The sequence below is a fragment of the Centroberyx affinis genome, unplaced genomic scaffold (assembly GCF_046629955.1).
Source record: "Centroberyx affinis isolate AG114_WGS23_722 - 3 ecotype Tasmania unplaced genomic scaffold, CSIRO-AGI_Caff_v1 ptg006170l_1, whole genome shotgun sequence".
NCBI lineage: Eukaryota > Metazoa > Chordata > Actinopteri > Beryciformes > Berycidae > Centroberyx > Centroberyx affinis.
This window is the reverse complement of record NW_027283133.1, coordinates 18936-40846: the sequence shown is the minus strand read 5'-3', so window position 1 is coordinate 40846 and position 21911 is coordinate 18936. Positions and strand designations below refer to the sequence as shown.

Sequence of the window (21911 nt, the reverse complement as noted above, 5' to 3'; positions counted from 1 at the left end):
TTTCTTATTTTACCAGAAGAGAATAGAAGAGAACCTCCGAACAACAGTTGTTTACCAGAGTGGCTGGTAGATACAGCATTTGACCGGTGTGTGGTGTTAATTCCCTGCTCTTCTCCCCTACAGAACAGGTTCGTGCCTGGCTCTCCAGCCGCCCACACAGCTGTGGATGCGGCGCTGAAGGGGATGCACTTCTACAGTCACCTGCAGGCCGAGGACGGACACTGGGCCGGGGACTACGGCGGGCCTCTCTTCCTGCTCCCAGGTAGGCCAGCTCATCCTCCCTATGTGCTTTTGCTTTCACTTGACACCACAACTCTTATAATTTCACCCATAATTTGAATTGTCTGTGGTTACAAATGCTGGTGAAAAGAGGGGTTGCAGCAGGTACAGTCGTGAGAGAAAGGCGAATGCTGCTAATGACCCCCAGGACCCCAATGTGTTTGTGTGGATGTATGTACAGTATGTTTGCATGTTTGTGTTGTGCTTCCCAGGTCTCCTGATCACGTGCCACGTGGCTAAGATCCCTCTGGCCGAGGCCTGGAAGAAGGAGATGGTGCGGTACCTTCGCTCTGTCCAGCTGCCAGACGGAGGCTGGGGCCTGTAAGTCAACAGCAGAGATTATTTTGCCTTCTTCATATTCAGGGATGTCTTATAACTGATATGCTGATACTTCCAGGTGCATTATTGTTTTTAAAACTTATGAGGGAGTAGAAATTCTAGGTCGCTATAACATGCAAAAACAGTAGATGTACTTTTTGCCTGCTGGAAAGTTTCCCATACTTATAGAAGACTTCTGATATAGACTTCTGACACTTATCAATGTGTCCATATCATGATACAAGCATCTAAAGAGAACAAATAGAGTATCACCAATAACCAGCTTTGAAACCAGAAATGGGATGGCGACTCACTTTGGAACTGGCCAGACTAAAACCTCTGTCTATTTCCACTGCTACAAAAACATGTGGAAATGCAGAGATGATAGGCTTGAGTCACAATCTAAAAACATGCAGTGTCACATGCGGTATTGTGAGTGTGGTTGTTTTGTTTTTGTGCAGACATATTGAAGATAAGTCTACAGTCTTTGGTACGGCCCTGAGCTACACCTCGCTAAGGATCCTGGGAGTGGAACCTGATGATCCAGATATGGCTCGAGCCAGAAACAACCTGCACAGCAAAGGTTGGAAGAAATGAATTGAAATGGTCCCTCAAAGCTTGACATGTTAAAGCTATGTTACACTCTGTATTTATTTGGTTATTGTATACAATTAGTATTGGTTATTGATAATCTTTCCTGTTCTGATGAGCCCCAATAATTCATCCTCCCAATGGACACACAGGACCACCACAACAAAATGGCAAACTCCAAGTAAAAAAAATGACTTTGCTTAATGTTGAATGAAGAAATATTTCCTGAGACTGTAACTAAATATGATCCATGCTCCACTACATTTCTGTGTCTTACTGTAAGTTTTAAGTGTTGTTATTCTGTACTTTGATACTTACAGTAATAACCATGTCATGGATGTTATACTAAAGCTGTCAGTGTGTTGTGTTTTGCACAGGCGGTGCTGTGGGAATTCCATCATGGGGTAAATTCTGGTTGGCCATCTTGAATGTCTACAGCTGGGAAGGAATGAACACACTGCTACCAGAGATGTGGTGAGTTTTTCATCCTGACACCAGAGAACTCACTGTGGTCAGTACTGTTTAGTGTTTTTCCTCACATGTTCTGTTGATGAAGTTTGAGTTTGTGTAGGTGGCGCTCTTTTCTTTGTCTGTTCAGTCATGGTGGCTATCACTGCTCATGCTAACTACTCAGTTCTTCTTCTACTTATTACAAACAAATGTAAAACGCATCACTACTTGTGCGTCAAAAGATTTTTCCTGGGAAAGACCTATCTGACACCTTTTATATTTGCTAGAAAAGCAAATATAAAAGCTTACATGAACTGGATATAGGTTGAATCACTGTTGTGTTATATCAATCAGTAATAGGGAGTACCAAATTAGACATTTCTTAAAGGAAAAGGCTGGTGTTTTTTAATGCATTGCTTATCGTCAACAAATCCGATGAAAATAACAAAATCAACAATGCGTTTGCTCTACTCCCGTTACTTTCTGACTTCCCACGTACCGTTTTTAGCTGTCAACCTGGAAGTCATTGGCTCCAATTGTAAGCAAAAAACCTTAAAATACAGCTCACAAAGACATAGTTTTAATTTTAAAAATCGCTAACTGTTACCACGAAAAGTCAGGCTGTTGTAGTTATTACCAAATCAAATTCAAATGGGAACAAATTCTTCATTACGCCGGGGACTATTTTCGGTGCTACGGAACTACTTTCCTGAGATCGCAAACGTGTTTACAGCCGGCTTATTAAGTTGTTTGAGGAAAAGGTTGGCCAGCCCGGTGCATCGCGATGATGAAATATGCTGCCAGAGCAACGGCATGGCTCTTTGACGTGTTTTTAACCTTTTTTTTAATACAATGGAGTTCTATGGCTGCTGGGACATGGCTTCATTGGGCACCGGCTACATGGACAAGACTTGTTGGCAAAAAAAAATCATTGCTGATTTTATTATTTTCATAGGATTTGTTGACGGTAAGCAATGCATTAAAAAACACCAGCCTTATCCTTTAATATGAAAATGTGACAAACGTTCTTTGCCACAGCACCTCAAAGAAGAGAAACACTTTTTGGCACAGTGTAGATAACAATTCTAAAATGGTACTTGTGTATTTTTTCAGGCTGTTCCCAAGTTGGATGCCAGCTCACCCCTCCACCCTGTGGTGCCACTGTCGCCAGGTCTACCTCCCCATGAGCTACTGCTATGCTGTCAGACTGACGGCCCAGGAAGACCCACTGGTGCTCAGCCTCAGACAGGTGCTGCACCCACCTCAGCCCACAGGGGGGCGACATACTCAATACATTACAGCTACAAGTCCAGCTGCACTTGTTTATGTGAAGGGGGGAGATTTGTTCTGACTCTCAAACAACCATAGTCTTAGTTTAGTTTAGTTTCATTTATTCAATAAAGACAAGAAGTAGGATTCCTTTACAGCTTGTTCGTCACAGATTACACAATATATCACAGATCGTTTTCTCTTCTCATAGATGTGTTGTACATATTATTTGTGAATTGTTAAATAACTTCATATGATAAAAGCTTAAGGGTTAGACTTTAAACAAAAAACAGTTTTTGCTGCATTCCTGGGCCCATTTGGTTTGTTCGGTAGTGTTTTTTTCCCCTATTCCTGATAACTGGCCAAACGTAAACACCTTGACATCATGTCAAGATATTTCCAGTGCAGCTGCAGTGGAGCTTGATAGCAGAAAATCTTTCAGCTATCTAAAACATCAACGGTAAACGTCAGGTTTTGGTGTCAGTTCCTCAGAATCAAAGACTGAGGGCTTCTTTCTAGACTCATGATTTTGCAGGGAAAAGGGATTCTGGGAAACATCGGAAATCACTAGCTGAAGTAGAAGTAAATGAGGCAGGTTGAGGGGAAGTGAGTTCACAAGATAACTCCTGGAATGCACCGAACATCACAGACTGATGATACATAACAGTGTAGGAGTGTCCGAGGGTGGATTAAAAACTATGCTGAGGGAACAGCCAAATGCAATTTTTCTTAAACCTTGCCAGTCAGAGGACTATACCTCGATTTGGATCCTGCTGTGAAGCTGAAGAAATCAGGGCCAAATTAAATCGCCACAGAGTGAGCAAAAAGGGTTCCATGATGTGTAAGGCAGTGATTCTCACCCTTTTTCATATCAAGGACCCCTAATTTAGTCCACATTTGGGCCTCGGACCCCCATTTGTTGAGATTTTATCCCCCGGACCCAAATCTGAAAATATTTTTATTGTTAGATATGATTTTGTCCAGAATTCCATGACTATCTGTGTTGTAGGTAGAGAGATAACAGTGAAACTATGATCAAAACAGTCATTCTTCTACATTCTCTAATTGTGTTAACTCCTTGTAAATTAAATGATGGTTAAGTTTAACAATTCGTCAATTTACTGGGGACCCCCTGGAACCCCCTCAAGGATCACTGGTGGTCCCCGGACCCCACGTTGAGAACCGCTGGTGTAAGGCTTAATATACAGTATATACATAACCATAACCGTATATCTCTTGCTCTTTACTCTCCAGGAGCTGTATGTGCAGGACTACGGCAGCATTAACTGGCCGGCTCAGAGGAACAACGTTGCGGCCTGTGACATGTACACACCTCACAGCACGCTGCTCACCGCTGCCTACAGTAAGCATCAGCTGTGTTAGCTGTTCACCTGGGACCGTGATGTCAGAGCATGCAGCTGAAGACAGGCAGTTTGTAATGGCCAACAAGTGAAACATTTCATATGATTGTCCATGATGTATATTTGCAATTGTAAATATAAATTATAAAGAAATAAATTGTTTATCAATACATACAATTAATGAAATAGTGTAAACTTGTTACAGTGTAATAATCATATTATATTCCTCCAATAATTCTATTTTAGAAGCATATTATATGATTATATTGCATATTATATGACTACATTTTTCCGATAATGTTACCTATGTAATATAGATGTGGTGACTCATCAGTTTTGAACTTAAAGATGGTGATATACGAGATTTCTTTTTTTGTAGATGGGCAACACTCCCAGCAACAGGCACTCAAGTGTGACATATCAAAATCTAAGATTTTTATTCGACCCCAACCCTGGCAACAAGATGTGTTTATGCAGTTAAAGCAGCAATGGTGAGGCAACACAGTTGTTGCCCGTCAGCATAGCCCGAAAAGATGCCCTATGAGTCACTGTCCTAACCCTTTGACTCTGTCCCTGTCGCCCTGCAGTGGTGCTGAACGTGTACGAGGCCCACCACAGCTCCGCACTGAGAGGAAGAGCTGTCAAAGAGCTGTATGAGCACATACAAGCCGACGACCGCTTCACCAAATGTATCAGCATTGGACCGGTAAGAGAGAGAGAGACGGCCTTATAACTCACTGCAGGCTATGGACATGGATAGATTATACAGTGCCGTCCTGCTAGTGTGTATTCTAGTGTTTGTTTGCTACTTTTTTAGACAGTTAATCTGGTGGTACCTGTGGTTACTGGTGGTACCTGTGTGTGTACAATGTATTGTTTTCAGTGTGTGTGTGTGTGTGTGTGTGTGTGTGCGTGTGTGTATACTATATGTGTTTTCTTGTGTCTTCCCACCAAGATATCCAATAGAGATTAGAAAGATTGAGCCATGAAACAAGAACTAGAACAATCTATGATCTTGACCTAGAAGGGCTTTGCTGTTGGTTTGCACAGTGGATGTTGCATCAGCCTGCTGTGTTTGTATTTCATGTAATCCTCATTAAGCCGGCACTGTAAAAACAAGAGAGAGAGAGAGAGAGCTCTACTTGTACAATAATGTGTACATGAAGTATTGGTCTCTCCCTATCTCTCTCTCTCTCTCTCTCTCTCTCTCTCTCAGATCTCCAAGACTATCAACATGCTGGTGCGCTGGTATGTGGATGGCCCTTCCTCTCCTGTCTTTCAGGAGCACGTGTCCAGGATCCCAGACTACCTCTGGTCAGTCAGACAGTCTCTAATAACTCAACAATATTAATCATATGGATCAAACTTTGGTTCCATTATTAGTCAGAATAAGAAATGACTTGTAGCTGTTGCCAGTTTTCCTAAATCACCTATCACTAGCCAAACAGCAAACTATACTACTGATAAACTAACAGTAATCTCTCTCTGGTCTAGGTTGGGATTGGATGGCATGAAAATGCAGGTGAGGTTTCTCTCTTTTCTCTTTTTTTGATGAATATAATATGGCTTGACAGCGCACATGTGCACACAGATGTAGTAGCAGTTCTGTACAAAGTCAAATATCGCCAGGATTTTTTTTTAATTCTTCCCATTGGTTACAGGAAATAGATGGAAAATACAAGGAATACAATGATTATTGTAAGTGAAAGATAAAAAGTTGCATCCATTCAAAATTATTGTAACTGAAAATAAGGATGTTGCATCTTCTAATTCTAATTCTAAAATAAAGTTTCACCCATTATCTTTCATTTTACTACAATTTCTTCATTTTCAAATTCAACAGTTTTAAAGGATGCAGCTTTTTATCACTTACAATGCTTTCAAATAGAATTAACTTTTCATCTTTCACTTACATTCTTTTAGTCTACTTAGTGCTTTCGTTTAAGATGCTCATCAATTCTGTCTTTTTGTTCTACACAGGGGACCAATGGATCTCAACTCTGGGACACTTGCTTTGCTGTACAGGCTTTCCTAGAGGTGACGTAGATCTGTTCACTCATATTGATGGTCTTGTTAATGTTGAATTGTTTAACCAATTCCAGTAACAGCTGAAATAATGTTTTCAGGCAGGAGCTCAGGACAACCCCAGATTAGCAGAGTGCCTTCAACACGCCCATCAGTTCCTCACCCTGACACAGGTAAGAAAAGCTTGAAGGGATTAGAATAATGCTGTAGGTGGGTGCTGATGAAAATCCTACAATCTTCCAAAGGTCAACCTGTCACAATTTTTTTTATGTATTTTTGATGTATTTTGGCATCAACATATATACATTTATGAAATAATACAGTGGCTTTTGAATGGATTTCCTCTAGCTTAGGGTGGTGGAGCTTTCTCAGAGCATGCAGGACCGTGTTTGCTTTCCAATTCAGGAAAAAAAAGAAGAAAAAAGTTGCAAGGTTTTCACAAGACAGTAGGAGTAAAATAAGTGTCTTACCATCCCAGTGAGGAAAATATAATGTGGCAGTATGCATGTTTGAGTTTTGCACTACCACAGACAGAGTAGCACATTAAGGTCTGCCAAAAGGTGAAGACAACATCATTTGATTGTGAAAGTTATTTCTGATGCCTGACCAGTTTTTCCGCTCCATCAGATACCTGAGAATCCTCCCGAATACCAGAAGTACTACAGACAGATGAACAAGGTAAAAAAAAACATTCTGTATGAGAGCTAACATTTCATGGACAAAAGGTTTGGTGAAGTGATGCTCCGACCTGTTAAGACAGAAGACAGTTCTTCTTGTTTGCTTGTTTGTCTTTTGTTTTGGGATGCAGCTTTTTTATGTTTTTGAGAGCCCACTCCTCTGTGTTTGTTCTGTATGCAGGCGTACTGTACATTTGTTTTCTTGGGTGGACATACTGAACGTGTTTTCTTGTGTGTGTATATGAGTGAGTAGGAATGCATGGCATGCTGGGTCAGAAATTAACAGGAGCTCAGTGCAAAAATGCCCTTGACAGTTCATAAAATGGCCAGAAAATAAAAAATAAGGGAGCAAAAATGCAGAAGTAGGCTTTTTTCTTTTTATCCTGTTCACATTTTATTAGTCGAGCTATAACTGGGGGATTCGTTCAGTGCATTCTGGGCAGGAAAAACATAAATCAATCAAGTACATAGCCTGAAGCAGTTGAAAATGTTTGCACCATACAGCCAGCAGTAGGAGAAAATGCAGACTTGACCCAAACCACTACGTCAACAAAAATAAAACAATCAATATTGTGGGAAAAAAAGTTGGACTGGTTTGGGACGGAGGAGAAAACAGCACCATCCTCTTCTCTAAGGCCTGCTGCCAGCTTCCAGCAGTGGCAGTGAAGTGTGGGATGTGTGGTACTGTATGAGTCAAAATAAAACTAATCTTACTGGCACAAATGCAGTGTTTATTTGCTAGTATGCAATGCAGATGGATTATTTCATAGATAAATAAAATTGCCCCTAAAGGACCAAAATGACCAAAAAAATCAGATCAAGGAGGCAAAAGATTGAAAAAAAAAACTTTATTTCTTACCCTGATGGCGTGTATGTGCATGTTCCTATATATCCTTGTGGATGTTTTTATCAGGGAGGCTTCCCCTTCAGCACCCGTGACTGTGGCTGGATCGTGGCTGACTGCACAGCGGAGGGCCTGAAGTCAGTGATGCTGCTGCAGGAGCTGTGTCCCTCCATCGGTCAGCCGGTCCCCTCTGAGCGTCTGTGTGATGCTGTCAATGTGGTGAGTCTGCAGTTGCTCCACAAGTTTTAGACTCTGAGAAGCTGATATTCTTTTGTGGCGTTAGAAGTTCTGTACCAGAAAATGCACCCTTATCCCCAGAATATCCACTTTTATCATCTTTCCCAGTTCATTCTTAATGAGCAGCTCCTGATGACATCACAGGTTTAAGTCTTTACTAATTGGTTGCTGCCTTTTGGGGGAGAGATGTTCATGTTTACAAATATTGATTGGACTGGCCTAGAAAATAGGAATTAGGAACATAGGGATTCTTAAAATGAGCGGTATCCTCCTCAAATATTTGTGTGGGGCCTAGTGTTAAGAATTAAACAGATATGTCAGGTGTTGTGTTTGACAAAAGTGTCATGTACTTTGATATTGTGCCGTTAAAAATATTTGAAAGATTGTGAAATAACTGACATGCATAGTATTGTAGTAAGTCATCCTCCGCTGCAAGCTTGTGTAGCACTGTCACATTCAAAGCATCAGACTGCAATCCAAACTGGATTCAGAGTCCTTCTTGTACTCCACTGGAAAAATGAACTTCATAACAAAGAATTCATAACAAACTTGATCTTGTGCTAGCGAGCTTTGCAGCGTTACACCTCTGACGATGTTTTTATCTCCTCTTTATAGCTGCTAAGCATGAGAAACCCAGACGGTGGTTTTGCCACATATGAAACAAAGAGAGGAGGGAAACTTCTGGAGCTGCTGAACCCCTCTGAGGTGTTCGGTGAGTCTGGATTTAACGTAGAGGTGCCCTGATGACATTTCTTCACTGCTGATACCCATTCAATGCAATTCGATACCAAATATCAATGCAATCAATTATGTTTACTAAAGAAATATACGTAGATGGATATAGATGTTTGACGCCAATTTCGTCCATTGGTGAGACCTAACAAAAAGGCAGAAAATTAAGTCACTTTGCTTTGATTTCTTGGTATCAGATTTTGGTGTTATGGAAACGCTCCATTTTATATCTGATAAGAGCTTATCATGCTGTTAGGTGCATCCTTCATTTAACGCTCAGCTCTAAACCCTGTGGGAACACGCTTACTTCATAACTCAGCAATGCCAATGCTGACAGGAAAGCCAATGTTACTCAGCCTTGAAATATGTTGAGACACCAGGAGAGGAAAAAGGGAAACAGGGCCAATTATAAACATGACATTTCTGTTTCTGTGCAACAGCAGATAGCTGGAAAACATTGTGCACCGCATTCTGGATTATGTTGCAATATTATATCCTCTGTCCTGACAATGCCCTGACAATCAAAGAGTGGGGGATTCCCTACACGTTGTTCTGGTTCCTTAAGAAAGAGGATATGTATTGTGAAATGTGGGGTCATAGAGTTGATCAGCAGCACTGTGCTCTCTCTGTCTCTCTCTCTCCCTCTCTTTCTCTCTCTCTCTCGCTCTCTCTCTCTCTGTTGCCTTCTTTTTACCCTCAAAAGTCCCTTCACACTTCATGTTAGCATTTTCCTCATGCTCGCTCTGCTTTTCACAATCTACCATATCAAACAACACTCTCTCCCCCACAAATAATCTGCTCTAACACTCCATTTAACTGTCCACACCCCTCCCACACCCACACACACACACAGGTGACATCATGATAGACTATACCTATGTGGAGTGCACCTCAGCAGTGATGCAGGCCCTGAGACACTTCCAGAAGGCCCACCCCGAGCACCGTGCTCAGGAGATCAGGTACAAACACACACACACACACACGAGCCGGCACTCACATACAACATACATGAACTCTGGAATTGTGTAAATGTGTAAATCACTGAATGATGCGGGAATGCTGGGCTAATCTGATTTAATAAATGAAATATGCGTAACAATTGTTTTTAAAGACACAAATGTCAGCTAATTTGCAGCTGAAATGGTTTATTGTATGTGTCAAAAGTGCTTTCTGTGTACATTTGTGAGTTATTTTACTTTATGAAAGACGCTCACACATTCTGTTGTTTTGTTTCATGGCTCTAGTTCTACTTGAATTGTCAAAGGCATGTTGTGAGAGTAATACATGGAAAAAATCACAGACACAAACAGTCTCATCTTCTTTAATGCTATCATTTCTCAGTTCCTCTCAAAGTTCAGTGTGACGTAAGAGTTTTAGAAGAGCTGAAGCTGGTGTTAGCTTGTCAAGGCTACCACCTTGTCAATCAAGGTGGTGATTTTTGATTTCTTCCTCAGGTGCGCTCTACGAGAAGGACTGGATTACTGCAGGAGGGTGCAAAGGCCTGATGGATCTTGGGAAGGGTGGGCCTACGCTTGATATTTTCCTACCGACTCTACATTTTATTACCCACTAGACAGATCACACTCATCAAAGAATAATAATCTTCTGCTTGTGCCCAGGTCCTGGGGTGTGTGCTTCACTTATGGAGCGTGGTTTGGCCTTGAGGCTTTCGCTTGTATGGGTCACATCTACCAGGATGAGTAAGAGCTCCAAACACTCAACACAAATACAACTCTATTTGAAACTTTAGGAGATTTCTGCTGCACTTGATAGTGGAAAGAAAGATGGGAGAGAAAGGGAATGATGTGACAAATAATATTTGCTAATTTTGAAACAACATTACCAGTACATTTTTTGCACCTTAGCCTGCTGAGCCACCTGGACGCTCATGAACATAATTCTTACTAACATACGCAAAGATATTATACATAATGTATATGTAGGCACTCTCTCTATATTCTCTCTGCCATCCTTTATTTCTCTCCTTACATACTTTACACTGGCCAAAAGTAGGTGAAAGCTATGATCCTTTATTATTTTCATCTTTTAAATCCACTTAATTCATGAATGGGAAATGCTGATGAAGAGAGGAGACAGGTTTAAAGAGGCATTTTTAAGTCTTGAGACAATTCAGACATACAGTAGATTGTTCAAAAATGGGTAAAACATATTTAACCCTAACCCTATTATATATACACTATATACTGTATAATAAAACAGATGTTTAATTATATTTGGCTACTACGACAGCCTTCACAGGAGCAAAGTAAAACCCCTTTTGCATGATTCTTGACCTCTTTTCACTTCTTTTTGAAAAAAACTTCAATATTACATTTTTAAATTTTATTTTTTAATAGTACATAGCAGGTTGGACATTCCCAATCTCAACTCTCCGCTGTTGTGTCTCCCTCTCCCAGAGATGTGTGTGTGGAGGTGCAGAGAGCCTGTGAGTTCCTGCTGGACCGACAGATGCCAGACGGGGGCTGGGGGGAGGACTTTGAGTCGTGCGAGCAGCGGCGCTACGTCCAGAGCAACACCGCTCAGATCCACAACACCTGCTGGGCTCTGCTGGGCCTCATGGCTGTCAGGTAGAGCAATACTCAACTCAAAAGGCTCGATGTTTGTGATGGATCACAGTGGGACCAGATGGGTTCAGGTTGGAGTTGGCTGAATTTCTCACTTAATTGCTCAGGTTTGGGTTCAGAAATCTCATCAGGAAATACTGTTATACTCCAAAATTCAGGCTCTGGTCAGTTTTGGGTTCACAAAAACCTAGTTACATCCTTGGCTTGCTTTGAGTCCAGGCAGAAGTTTTTAGGGTTTGGGTTGGTCCAGTTCAGAGTGAAGCTCCAACTCCTATTGGCTATTGTCCTATTGTTTTTATTATTGTTTTCTTTGCTGCTGTTGTCTTTGATTTTATCAGTGTTCCTACACAGGTCTGGGAAGTCTAAAAATGTATAGAAAAAGATTTGGGTATTTTCCAGGTCTTGAAAAATTTGGAAATCGCACAAACAAGTAGAATTATTATGGAAAAGTATCATTCTCATGTCCCAATGTACATGCAACTATGCATTTTCTGTTGTTTAGACCCCCATCATCTCAAATATTCTGGTATTTATCACTGTGAAGTATAATCATCATCCATGGAGTGATAAAGCAGTTAGTAGGAATAAGTCAACTATCTATGTAAATTGTATTGAAGACCCAAAATCTTCAAATCAAATCAAGAAAATAAGCTCTAGAAAAAGTATGGAATTTTGAAACTGAAACTGTGTAGGAGGAACCCTGTTTTATGTATGCAGTGGACTTGTGTTTTTGTTTATAATGTGCCTATTTTATTCACCTGGGGATGATCAAGTTGAATTGAAATAAATCAATGAATTGAATCAGCAAGGTGAAAGATGAGTCAGCAGTAGACAGCTCAGTTGTCATCACACTACCTCATACTGCTGCTGTAGTCCAATAAATACGTTTCTGCTGTCTGTCATGTGTCTGTACCAGGCATCCCGACAGGCAGGCCATTGAGAGAGGAATACAGCTGCTGATTGACAAGCAGCTGCCCAATGGAGACTGGCCACAGGTGAGTCTCTGCCTCCCAATGTTAAGGCTTTTCCATACTTGCCACATCTGCGGAGCTACAATCTTGGCGCAAGAACGAGATGACGCAAATGCTGTCGACTGCAACCGCCCGCTACTGTATGTCCAGCTCAAATTTCCAGTCTGATGGGACAAGTGCACACTGGACTGCGCCTACACAGAGCTTGGTTTACTGTACTGCTGCCTGCTGGCATACGTATGATTCATCAATGAAGCAATACAGAGAGATAAACATGTGGTTGCACATACCACTTTCTTTGTCTTTTTTGTTTCATTGACAGAAGTAACAGCAAAAGCTCTTGTTCCTCGCTGTCCGATGCCATTTGGTTTTGATGAGAGTTTGGTTTGGTTTGGTTACCATAGTTACCCCATGGGATAAAAAAATAAAAAAACGCATATGCACCTAACCACATCAGAGTATGTAATGACCTTTATGCAGACACACAACACACACACACACACACACACACACACCCACCATACTTTTGCATGTGATATACTCACAATACCATACTCCACTATACTATAGTATACCATTATACTGCACTATTTGTAATGGTCTCTCCTGTATTGTACTATATAATACTGTATATACACAGTACTTAAACATTACTATACTATACTACACTATACTATACTATACTATACTATACTATACCACACTATACTAATACTATGCTATACTATACTATACTATACCAGTCCACCCCATCCCATACTGTACTGCACTGTACTGTACTGTACTGTACTGTACTGTACTATACTATGATATAATATAATATAATATAATATAATATAATATAATATAATATTCTGTTCTTATGCCAGCAAATAATATACTAATAACCCCATGTAAACATGAGCTGTAGGAAACAAACATGCTTTAATATGTGATGTTGTGTCTGTTTCCCTCACCAGGAGAATATCTCAGGTGTGTTCAACAAGAGCTGTGCTATCAGCTACACCTCCTACAGAAACGTCTTCCCAGTCTGGGCTCTGGGACGCTTCTCAGCCATTTACCCCTTCAGCCCCTTGGCCGGGAAGGTCAAGCTGTGATCACCTTCAGAAGGTCAAGTTTCATCAGACTAAATGCCAGGATAAGGAATCAAACAAGATGGATACAGAGACGATACTCATTCTGCACTGCACTGTGCCTCAAGTCTTTTTTTGACTGAAGAGATGAGACAGCATTGATACCTCAAGAGCAGTCACAAAGACAATCGCAGTCAGACCTAAGTCAAATAGTATTTGCAAATAATTCTTATTGTTGAATTTAACCTGCCTTGAGTAATAAATGGGTAGGGTATTTGCCAAATACAATAATACAACAAGTGCCAGAAAGTTTAGACAATCTGGAAAGTATCTAAAAATCAATCAAGAATACTTTTTGTGATTGACAATTTTTCTGATCTGACTGTCCTGATGCAGTAAATATACTGTTTGACCCAATGTCTGATCGCCGTCTGCCTGTCAGTGATGTATAATTGCTATGTATAAACCCTTTTAGAAGCAGAATGTAGATGGATTTGCTAGGAAATACTTGCATTTCAGAAAGTTTTTTGTCATGGCTCAGTCCAAGACATTCTGTGAATTTCTTTCTAAGTTGACATTCCAGCATGACTCATCGCCCGAGCAACATTTGTGTCAGCCTGCTGCTACCTGAGACATACTGTATGTTCTTTTATGGGTGCTTTGGTTACTCATATATGATTATATATGTTATTCATATATGCAGAGTATAAAAGCATTAATTTCCATGTTGCCTTATGTCCACCCCCCCTAGTAATTAACTTATAATTAATGTTGACATTTGAATTTAGAATAAAGAATTTTTCTATGGTGTTATCTTGACTGGATATGGATTGAATGACAATAAATGTACACTTCCCTACTTAGTTCACACAGGATGCATTGTGGAACATGATGCTGATCAATCAGAATTGTTAATTGTATTGAAAAGAGTATTTCTAGACTTGAAGGCCAGAACTAAACCATGCAGTCACAGTACCACCAGAGGTCTTTACAACGGGGAACTTACAGTAATAGCAGGTTTGTCTTAATTTAGACCGTATACAGGGCAGGAGGTATAGGGGGTAGGTATACATTTTTCCATACTTTAAATCAATGCAGACAAAGGACTGTAGTGTGTGACAGCATCACAGAGAGAAGGGAATGTGGGATGGGAAACAGTTTGAACAGTTGCACAAGTGACGACAGAAGTCTTACTAACCTGTTATTTTCTGCAGGGGCGGACTTACGATTAGGCAAAGGTAGACAGAGGGCCCCACAAGAGACAAGAATAGAACTACTGTGAACTTATTTTTAATCAGTGTATTATTTGATAAACACCCCTCTTTTTGTTACAATAAATTATTTCAATCTTGAGCCATGCCACCCCCTCTACTCTGTCAGGCTATAGTGAGTTATACAACTACTAGTGAGATTTTGCCACTTGACTTTAAGATCATTTTCCTTGCCACTGCGTCAGTATCTGAGAGAGAAGTTAAAAAAATAGAATAAGCAAAGCTACCCAAGTTTATATATAGAAAGGATGGATTAAAAAGCGAAAGATACAGGGGGCCCCATTCTTGCCTTTGCCTAGGGCCCCCAAATCACTAAAGTCTGCATCTGATTTCCTGGTATCAACATTCTAGAAGTATAATTGAATTGGTAGCATTAATAAATGCTTAAATTGAATGTGGAATTACTTAATTAAAATTAGTTAAGTTAAAAATGACCAAATTCTACAGTTGTTTTTATTATTATGATCATTATCTAGTTTTGAAACACACTGTATATGAATGGTGGATTCACTGTATCTTTTAACTTTTATTTGCAGAGGGAGATTACAGATTACAGATTTTCCCAGCTGGTCTGGGGATTCAAACTAGCAACCTTTCAGTCACAAGCCCACTTCTCTAACAGTTAGATGCAGTATATGTCCATTTTCTCACTTCACTACTGATCAGATTAATCATGTTATATTAAACGCTTTTGGAATTATGAACTCTATAGATCGTCAGAGTTTGTTTGTCACACTGCAGTCAATTATGCCATGTCATGCCTGTTTGCTTATGAGGCTTAATTGCCATAACACCCTGATTTATGCTGGGGAAGAGTAATTAGATTCCAAAGCCCTAATTATTTTCCCTTTGACCCCTATTGCCATTACAAGCACATTACTGTGATAGCTGGAATTTCAAAATGGAATTGAAGGTGTGGTTGTGCTGTGGAATGTTTTTAGTACTATCAGTAAAAAGATGTGCGTGTGTGTGCATGTATGCATTTTATGAATGTGGAATGTGAATATGAAAGGAAGTGTTTGAATATCAGTGACTAGGAGTGTTTTATTTAAGAATCTGTGCTTGAAAATGTGTTTATTTGTGTAGCTGGTGTGCAGGAACAGGTGAGCCCAACAAACACGCACTTCTTTTCCATCTCAGCAGTGTTGAGATCCTGTGATTGACAGCAGGCTGTAACTCAAGCGCAGCAGCTATTGCATAACTGGTCTTTCCTGTGCCACCTTGTGTTTGTTTGGAGCCTTTAGCGTGACCATGTGCTGATAAGAAAACTGGCATTTACCTCCCCCGCCTTTTCCACATCTCCTTTTCTGAGTTCCAAATCTTAAAGCACACAATGTAATCATGTGGTTTCCCAATACTTACTACTTGAATGGAAAGAATGACCAATTTGCTCCAGCCATTCATGGGTAATGTTTGTGTTAAGAAAATAAAGCGAGACCCAAGGTCAGAAGCCTGTCCAAATGTTTCCTGACTTCTCATTTTTCATTTCATTAAGTCAGTCAAAAACGACAATTGTTATTGGGCTGCTGACGCTCAGAATATAATAACTAACTTTGTTTTTATGTTTCTTCATTTATCTATCTATCAGTTACATATTGATTTTTGGACTTTTGATGATTTCATGGACACTCAGAAATACAATCAAAGCCAAATCAAACCAGACACTATTTTGTACAAGAATGCACAAGTAATATTAAAAACGAATGTACTTATTTACTATTGCTGGTTTTGTATTCTTTGTTATCAGACAGGCTGGTTGTTTATTATTATTTTGTGCAGTGTTTCTCTCTGTGTGTGTGTGTGTGTGTGTGTGTGTGTGTGTGTTATCAAAAGTTTAATGAAAATCACCCCAAAACAGCATTTACATCTTCCCATGACTTTGGATAGTCCAGGTTTCTTGGTATGTGAACATGGGTGAACCACAGTCCAAAACTAAGCATCAGAGAGACAATTAAATGATAAATCACAGTAAAAAAAATACCCAGGATGAATTTACAGGAATGTGGACACACTGTCTGGTTTGTGGAGCGATACAGGTTTTGTCTTGATAACATCACAGAGAGGAGGCTGCTTTGGTTAACTAGAACCTGGCTATGGAAAAAAGGCAAGTTCATTTATAGAAAGATACAAACAGGTTAATCACAAAGCGCTTTACAGAGAACAAGGGACAAAAACAGATAAAACATGGATAATAGAGCAAGTACAAGAAAAAGGGTGTGTGTGTGTGTGTGTGTGTGTTAGAGTGGAACCTGGGAATAAATATGAGATAACAGGGCAAGTCTAATGGCATTCCAGTCACATTACAAAGGTGGATATTTACTTTAAGAAACACAGTAAAACAGAACGCAAAACAACATTCTTGTCATTTAGCTTGTCACAAGGTCTCTTGACTGTATGTTAAAGATTATACATGCCCACACACACACACACACACACACACACAGACACCCTCATAGGTCATCAAACAAAGACTTGCTGATGGGCGTTTAGTTATTGCCCTCAATGATGGGCATTGGGCTGCTTCCACATGAGGTGTGGCTTCATATAAAAGGACGGACCTTGAGAGCCGACTGACTACCGCTGCTTTGGATCTGCACTCCAGCACACAGTAAGTTCACTTCTGAAATAATACTGAAGATCTGTAGCTCTTTAGGCACGATTACCATAAAATATATACATATATATAAAAGAATATAAGTGTATATATTTAGAGATTGATGGTCTTTTTCTGCATTTTTTCCACATGCCATGCTTTTCAGTTGCACTGCCTGTTTTGGAACATTTAGCACAATTCACTGCCATCTGCAGACAGAATTTCCTGTTCTAAAACTGCTCATACCAGCACAAAGCACTTTGAAAAGTTCTTTCATTGCTTATGTTGAGAGGGAACCTGTGTGGATTTATTTTAAGTGGGGTATATACCTTTAACTAATATTGTGGGTTTTTTTTTTCAATTGCAGGGTTTGGATCTGAAATTTGGAAATGTTCCCCCATAACCAAGGTAATCTACACAGTTGGTAAAAGTGGCTATATAGCCACTTATATAAAAGTGGCTTCAAATGTGTTATGTACTTAAAGAGTAACTGAACCCCAAACCAAATCTGTGTAAAGCCTGACATCTAATGGTAAAAAGCATGCTCCTGAAATGGCCATCTGCTATTGGCTGATCTTTGACGCCAGGTGATGTCACCACCTGTTGTACTCTATAGAAGATGACATCAGCTGCTGGCTGTCCAGCTTTACAATGGGTCCACTTGTAATTCCACCTGGCATACGCCGAAACTGGCCCAGGTAGGCGGAGTCAGCACTTGATATTAAAATGGGCAACGCCGCGGCGTATACTGGATGGCCCGCTTCAACCTGGCGGCTGAGACAGCGATGATGTAACCAGCGATCTCCTATTGGCTGAGCTACTGAACGGAGTTAGAAAGAGAACCAGACAAAAAACAAGCATTATGAGGACCTACGTTTTCTCTTCCAAGATGTAATTTAGCATATAATGCTTTTCTGTCCTTGTGCCAACGTGTTTTGTGTTTACACTATGCATAGCTGCTGATAAGGATTGTTGTTGTAAAATATATATGCAACATCAGCTGGGTGCGTTTTGCGGCGAATTCCGCCTACGTCAGGCCCATGTGCCCCGGTGTGAATAACAAGTGGACCCACAGATTTGGGTTTGGTGTTTAGTTACTCTTTAACATACACTTTTGTGAACTGTTTCATTATGGTGAATCATTTCTTTCCTTTGTGTTTGAATAGGAAACCAGTATCCGTATGGTTACCCTAACCATCCTCAGCCCATGCCAGGGGGATACCCTCACTATCCTCCAGGCACCATCCCGACCTGCCCTCCTCAGCCCTATGGGCCCCCTGGATGCCCCCCTGTAGGCCCGCCTTGTGGAGGCCACGGCCACGGACCCGGGCCTGGCTGTGGGCCTGGCTGTGGGCCTGGCTGCGGGCCTGGCTATGGGCATGGCCACAGTCACGGACATGGCCCAGGTCATGGGCACGGGCATGGGCATGGTCACGGACATGGCCCAGGTCATGGGCACGGACATGGGCACGGACATGGCCCAGGTCACGGGCATGGACACGGACACGGACACGGACACGGACACGGACACGGACACGGACATGGGCATGGACATGGACACGGGCGCAGGCACAGACACAAGCATGGGCACATGCATGGCAAATGTCACAAGAAAGGAAGGAAAAGTCATGGGGTAAGATTCAGCTCAGGGTTCAATTCATTTGTTACAGTGCTACATGTGTGTTTTCTTCAGAATTCAAATAGTGAAAACTTAAAGCATGGAAAGGTTGTCCTATCCAACCAATTGAGAACTGAACAGGAATGTTGTATCTTTGTGTAAACATTGTGTAAAAGTTGTATTTTGAATTGTGTGCACTGGAAGCAAACTCTCTCCAATCCTGTTGTTCAGAATTGAATCTAATCATTGGCTATAATTTTCTCATATTTCATTTAGATACAAAGGTTCTTATCCAAGGTTCATGTCAGTTTGATAGTTGTCTCCAGAAATCATCTCTAAATTAAATGTTGTTTCCCTGTTGTGTTTGTCCGTCCTGTAGTCATCCAGCAGCTCCTGCAGCAGCGACTCTGACTAGATTAAGATTCCTGGATGGGAGGAGAGACGAGACATGGTGCCGCCTGGAAACCTTCATCCTTCTACCATATAATGATCAGTTTATCTGACCTCCCTAAAGTTTGGGTATATTCATATACATTCCTAAAAAAAAGATTTATAGGCTACCTAAATTATCTTGGAGTATTTTTTTTATTTATTTTTTTACAAACGTTAGTCCTAAAAATTTAAACAACTCTTTTGTCAAAATAGATATAAAACTTGTGTAGTTGTCACTGGTTTTATAGCCTTGTATCAAGAACTAAGACAATAAATCTGAAATTGAAAATAATGTACTTTACCCATTAAAACTGGTTGGACACAAACTGCCAGTCTCTCTTCTGACAGGTTGACAGTGATGTTGGATGTTTGCTAAAATTTGTTTTAGAAATCCACTTTATGGAACTTATTTTACTGTCTCTGTTCACTTGAACGTGTTGACATGATTTAAGTTTTTCATATTTTTCTTAACAACCTTGTTTACTTGTGGTTATAGTAGACACAAATCATAACTGTATCTGTGATTGTGTTCCTGTGTGAAACATTAGAACTGATTTCTGTGAACAATAAATGCTACTAAACTAAACTGTGCAATGTCTTGCCTTTTTATGATCCATTTCATTTTGACTCATTATTGTAATTACAAATATAATTTAAATTTCAAAATTTAAACATAGCTACATAGGTAGCGTAGGCTGCTGTACCAATATAAACATGTGCTTGAAACACCAAGCATTTTTTTTATTCTTGTTTACAATTGTGTGATAATAAGTATAGTTGAATATATGTGTACATTTCACTATTGCTTTTTCATGTTAAAAATGCGAAATACAATTTCCGGTCCCATGTGCTGACAAAGATACATAAATTAAAAAAAAAAAAACAGTAAACGTAGTTTTATTTTGAAAATATGGGAGCGAGAGCGGCTCCTCTCTCTGGCTCTGCTCTCTCCAAAACACAGTCGACGTCAGACACACTGACCAATCAGAGATCGCTTGGTTCAGGAAGTAAACGAAAACTTCACAGCAAGCAAGAAGGCTGCTGTGCCAAAGTGCAGCCACTAAACGAGAAGGGTCTAGCTGCAGCCATGGATAGGCTGCAGCCCGCAGACTCGCTACAAGACACGACCCCACCGACTAGTCAGTACAAGAAACGCCCCCAACAGCTACGCCAGTACAAGAAACGCCCCCTCATTGCGACAGCTTTTCGGCGGGTATTTCAAACTCGTGACAGAGGAGATCGCTAGAAGCTAACTGGCTATGAAAAGACCGCTGATTCTATGCTATTTGGTTAGCAACTTAACGTAGCTAAGTTGACTCTGATGCTATGATATGTGGTTAGTAAGCTATATCAATGGCAAGGTGAAAAACAATCGTTTTCATCGGAAATTATATGTTTTTTTGCCTTCTGCAAAGTAAAGCTGCGTGAAACCAGCCACAATAAGGAAACTCACTTCCGGTAGAATTTCTTAGCCTTCAAAATAAAAGTCTTGATGTTTTAACGACATGGCATTTCTCTTGTTGATAATAAATAAAAACATCTTAATCACAGATTAAGAATTTTAGAAACTGTGATAGTGACAATGCAGATGTGGTTGATGTTGATGTTAACTGCATTAATTCGCACTGAAAGAGGGAAAAAAGTACACATTCAGCTAGTGTGGCTGGGAAAACTAAATTTGATGCCCTTTTGAAATGGGCGTGAATCTACAGGAGAGGAATAAGAAAATGTATAGAAGAAACCTATCGTCATTGTAAGTGTGGGGGCTGTATATTCTTACTTCTTGTATCAAGAGCTCTATCAGTGAATTAAGTATACAATTAGACTACTTCAATCACAATTTGGTTTTTGGTGGCGGGGCTATTCTTTAGTTATTTAGGATTAGCCCAATTGTAGACCAAGAGTTTTTAAACTTAAGAATTTTTTTTTTTTTTTTTTGCTCTACATTGTTATTTCAAAATGTATTTGACATTTTCCATTCCAAGTTCTATGCAAAGTACTCTGTTATATCAAAGTGACATGGAAATTATATTTTTAATAAAACTCTGCATGCCCCCTACCTTTCTATTTGTTATGCCACCTCAGCATTAATTGATTCATGGACATTAAATGGGGATTTCTGCAGTCAGAAACAGCCTACGTCGTCCTCTTAAACGTTTTGTCACATTATTAATTATTAGTTGCAGAGATTTCACGATTCAGAACTGTTTTTTAGTGCCAGCCTCTAGGGGCTTTTATTTTGAAAAGGAAATGCGCATCGGCGACAAAACAAATTTTGGCCAGGTTCGCGGACCTGCAATAATGCACTGTCCGACCCATTTCGGCCACCATATTCTCAGGGGGCGTTTCTTGTACTGACGTAGCCGGTGGGGGGCGTCTCTTGTACTGTCTTGTAGCGAGTCTGCAGCAGCTGCAGCTAGGCATACTTGCACTAAACACACAACTAAAGTAAAATCTAACAATGTGCCTAACGTTGTTGAAGTCCACTTACAGGTATGTGTCAAGAAAGACGTCTTATCCGGCGAACTTCTACGTCCGGAATTCTTGTCGCACTCCGCAGTTTGCTAACGTTATCTAGAGTGTTT

At 40.4% G+C, this 21911-nt stretch overlaps 2 protein-coding genes across 3 annotated transcripts; both read left to right on the top strand.

The window, feature by feature from the left end:
* The first annotated feature begins 156 nt into the window (after nt 1–156).
* On the top strand, nt 157–14166 carry LOC139638170 (lanosterol synthase-like). 2 transcript variants are annotated; one of them, XM_071512210.1, is made up of 20 exons: nt 157–262; nt 492–576; nt 1059–1180; nt 1566–1662; nt 2752–2887; nt 4162–4270; nt 4856–4974; nt 5485–5582; nt 5763–5790; nt 6249–6305; nt 6395–6466; nt 6921–6971; nt 7884–8033; nt 8667–8763; nt 9637–9742; nt 10238–10303; nt 10403–10483; nt 11201–11371; nt 12285–12363; nt 13299–14166. In XM_071512210.1, exons 1-20 carry the CDS (start codon nt 184–186, stop codon nt 13434–13436), a joined length of 1941 nt encoding a protein of 646 aa, XP_071368311.1. In that variant the 5' UTR covers nt 157–183; the 3' UTR covers nt 13437–14166. The 2 variants fall into 2 exon arrangements, with proteins under 2 accessions (XP_071368311.1, XP_071368310.1); XM_071512209.1 differs by having other exon boundaries at nt 184–262; nt 492–600.
* Nucleotides 14167–17173: 3007 nt separating this feature from the next.
* LOC139638168 (kininogen-1-like) lies at nt 17174–19912 on the top strand. The gene is made up of 4 exons (XM_071512208.1): nt 17174–17291; nt 17644–17684; nt 18443–18909; nt 19274–19912. The coding sequence occupies exons 2-4, from the start codon at nt 17666–17668 to the stop codon at nt 19307–19309; spliced, it is 522 nt and encodes a 173-aa protein (XP_071368309.1). The 5' UTR covers nt 17174–17291; nt 17644–17665; the 3' UTR covers nt 19310–19912.
* Nucleotides 19913–21911: the final 1999 nt, after the last annotated feature.

Bases quoted from the DNA above. Each gene is read 5' to 3' on its own strand.
- LOC139638168 (XM_071512208.1), top strand. The intron at 18,910-19,273 runs GTAAGATTCAGC...TCCGTCCTGTAG, and splicing joins AAGGAAGGAAAAGTCATGGG to TCATCCAGCAGCTCCTGCAG.
- LOC139638170 (XM_071512209.1), top strand. From the start codon at position 184: ATGCACTTCTACAGTCACCTGCAGGCCGAGGACGGACACTGGGCCGGG. The intron at 1,181-1,565 runs GTTGGAAGAAAT...TGTTTTGCACAG, and splicing joins AAACAACCTGCACAGCAAAG to GCGGTGCTGTGGGAATTCCA. The intron at 12,364-13,298 runs GTGAGTCTCTGC...TTCCCTCACCAG, and splicing joins CCAATGGAGACTGGCCACAG to GAGAATATCTCAGGTGTGTT.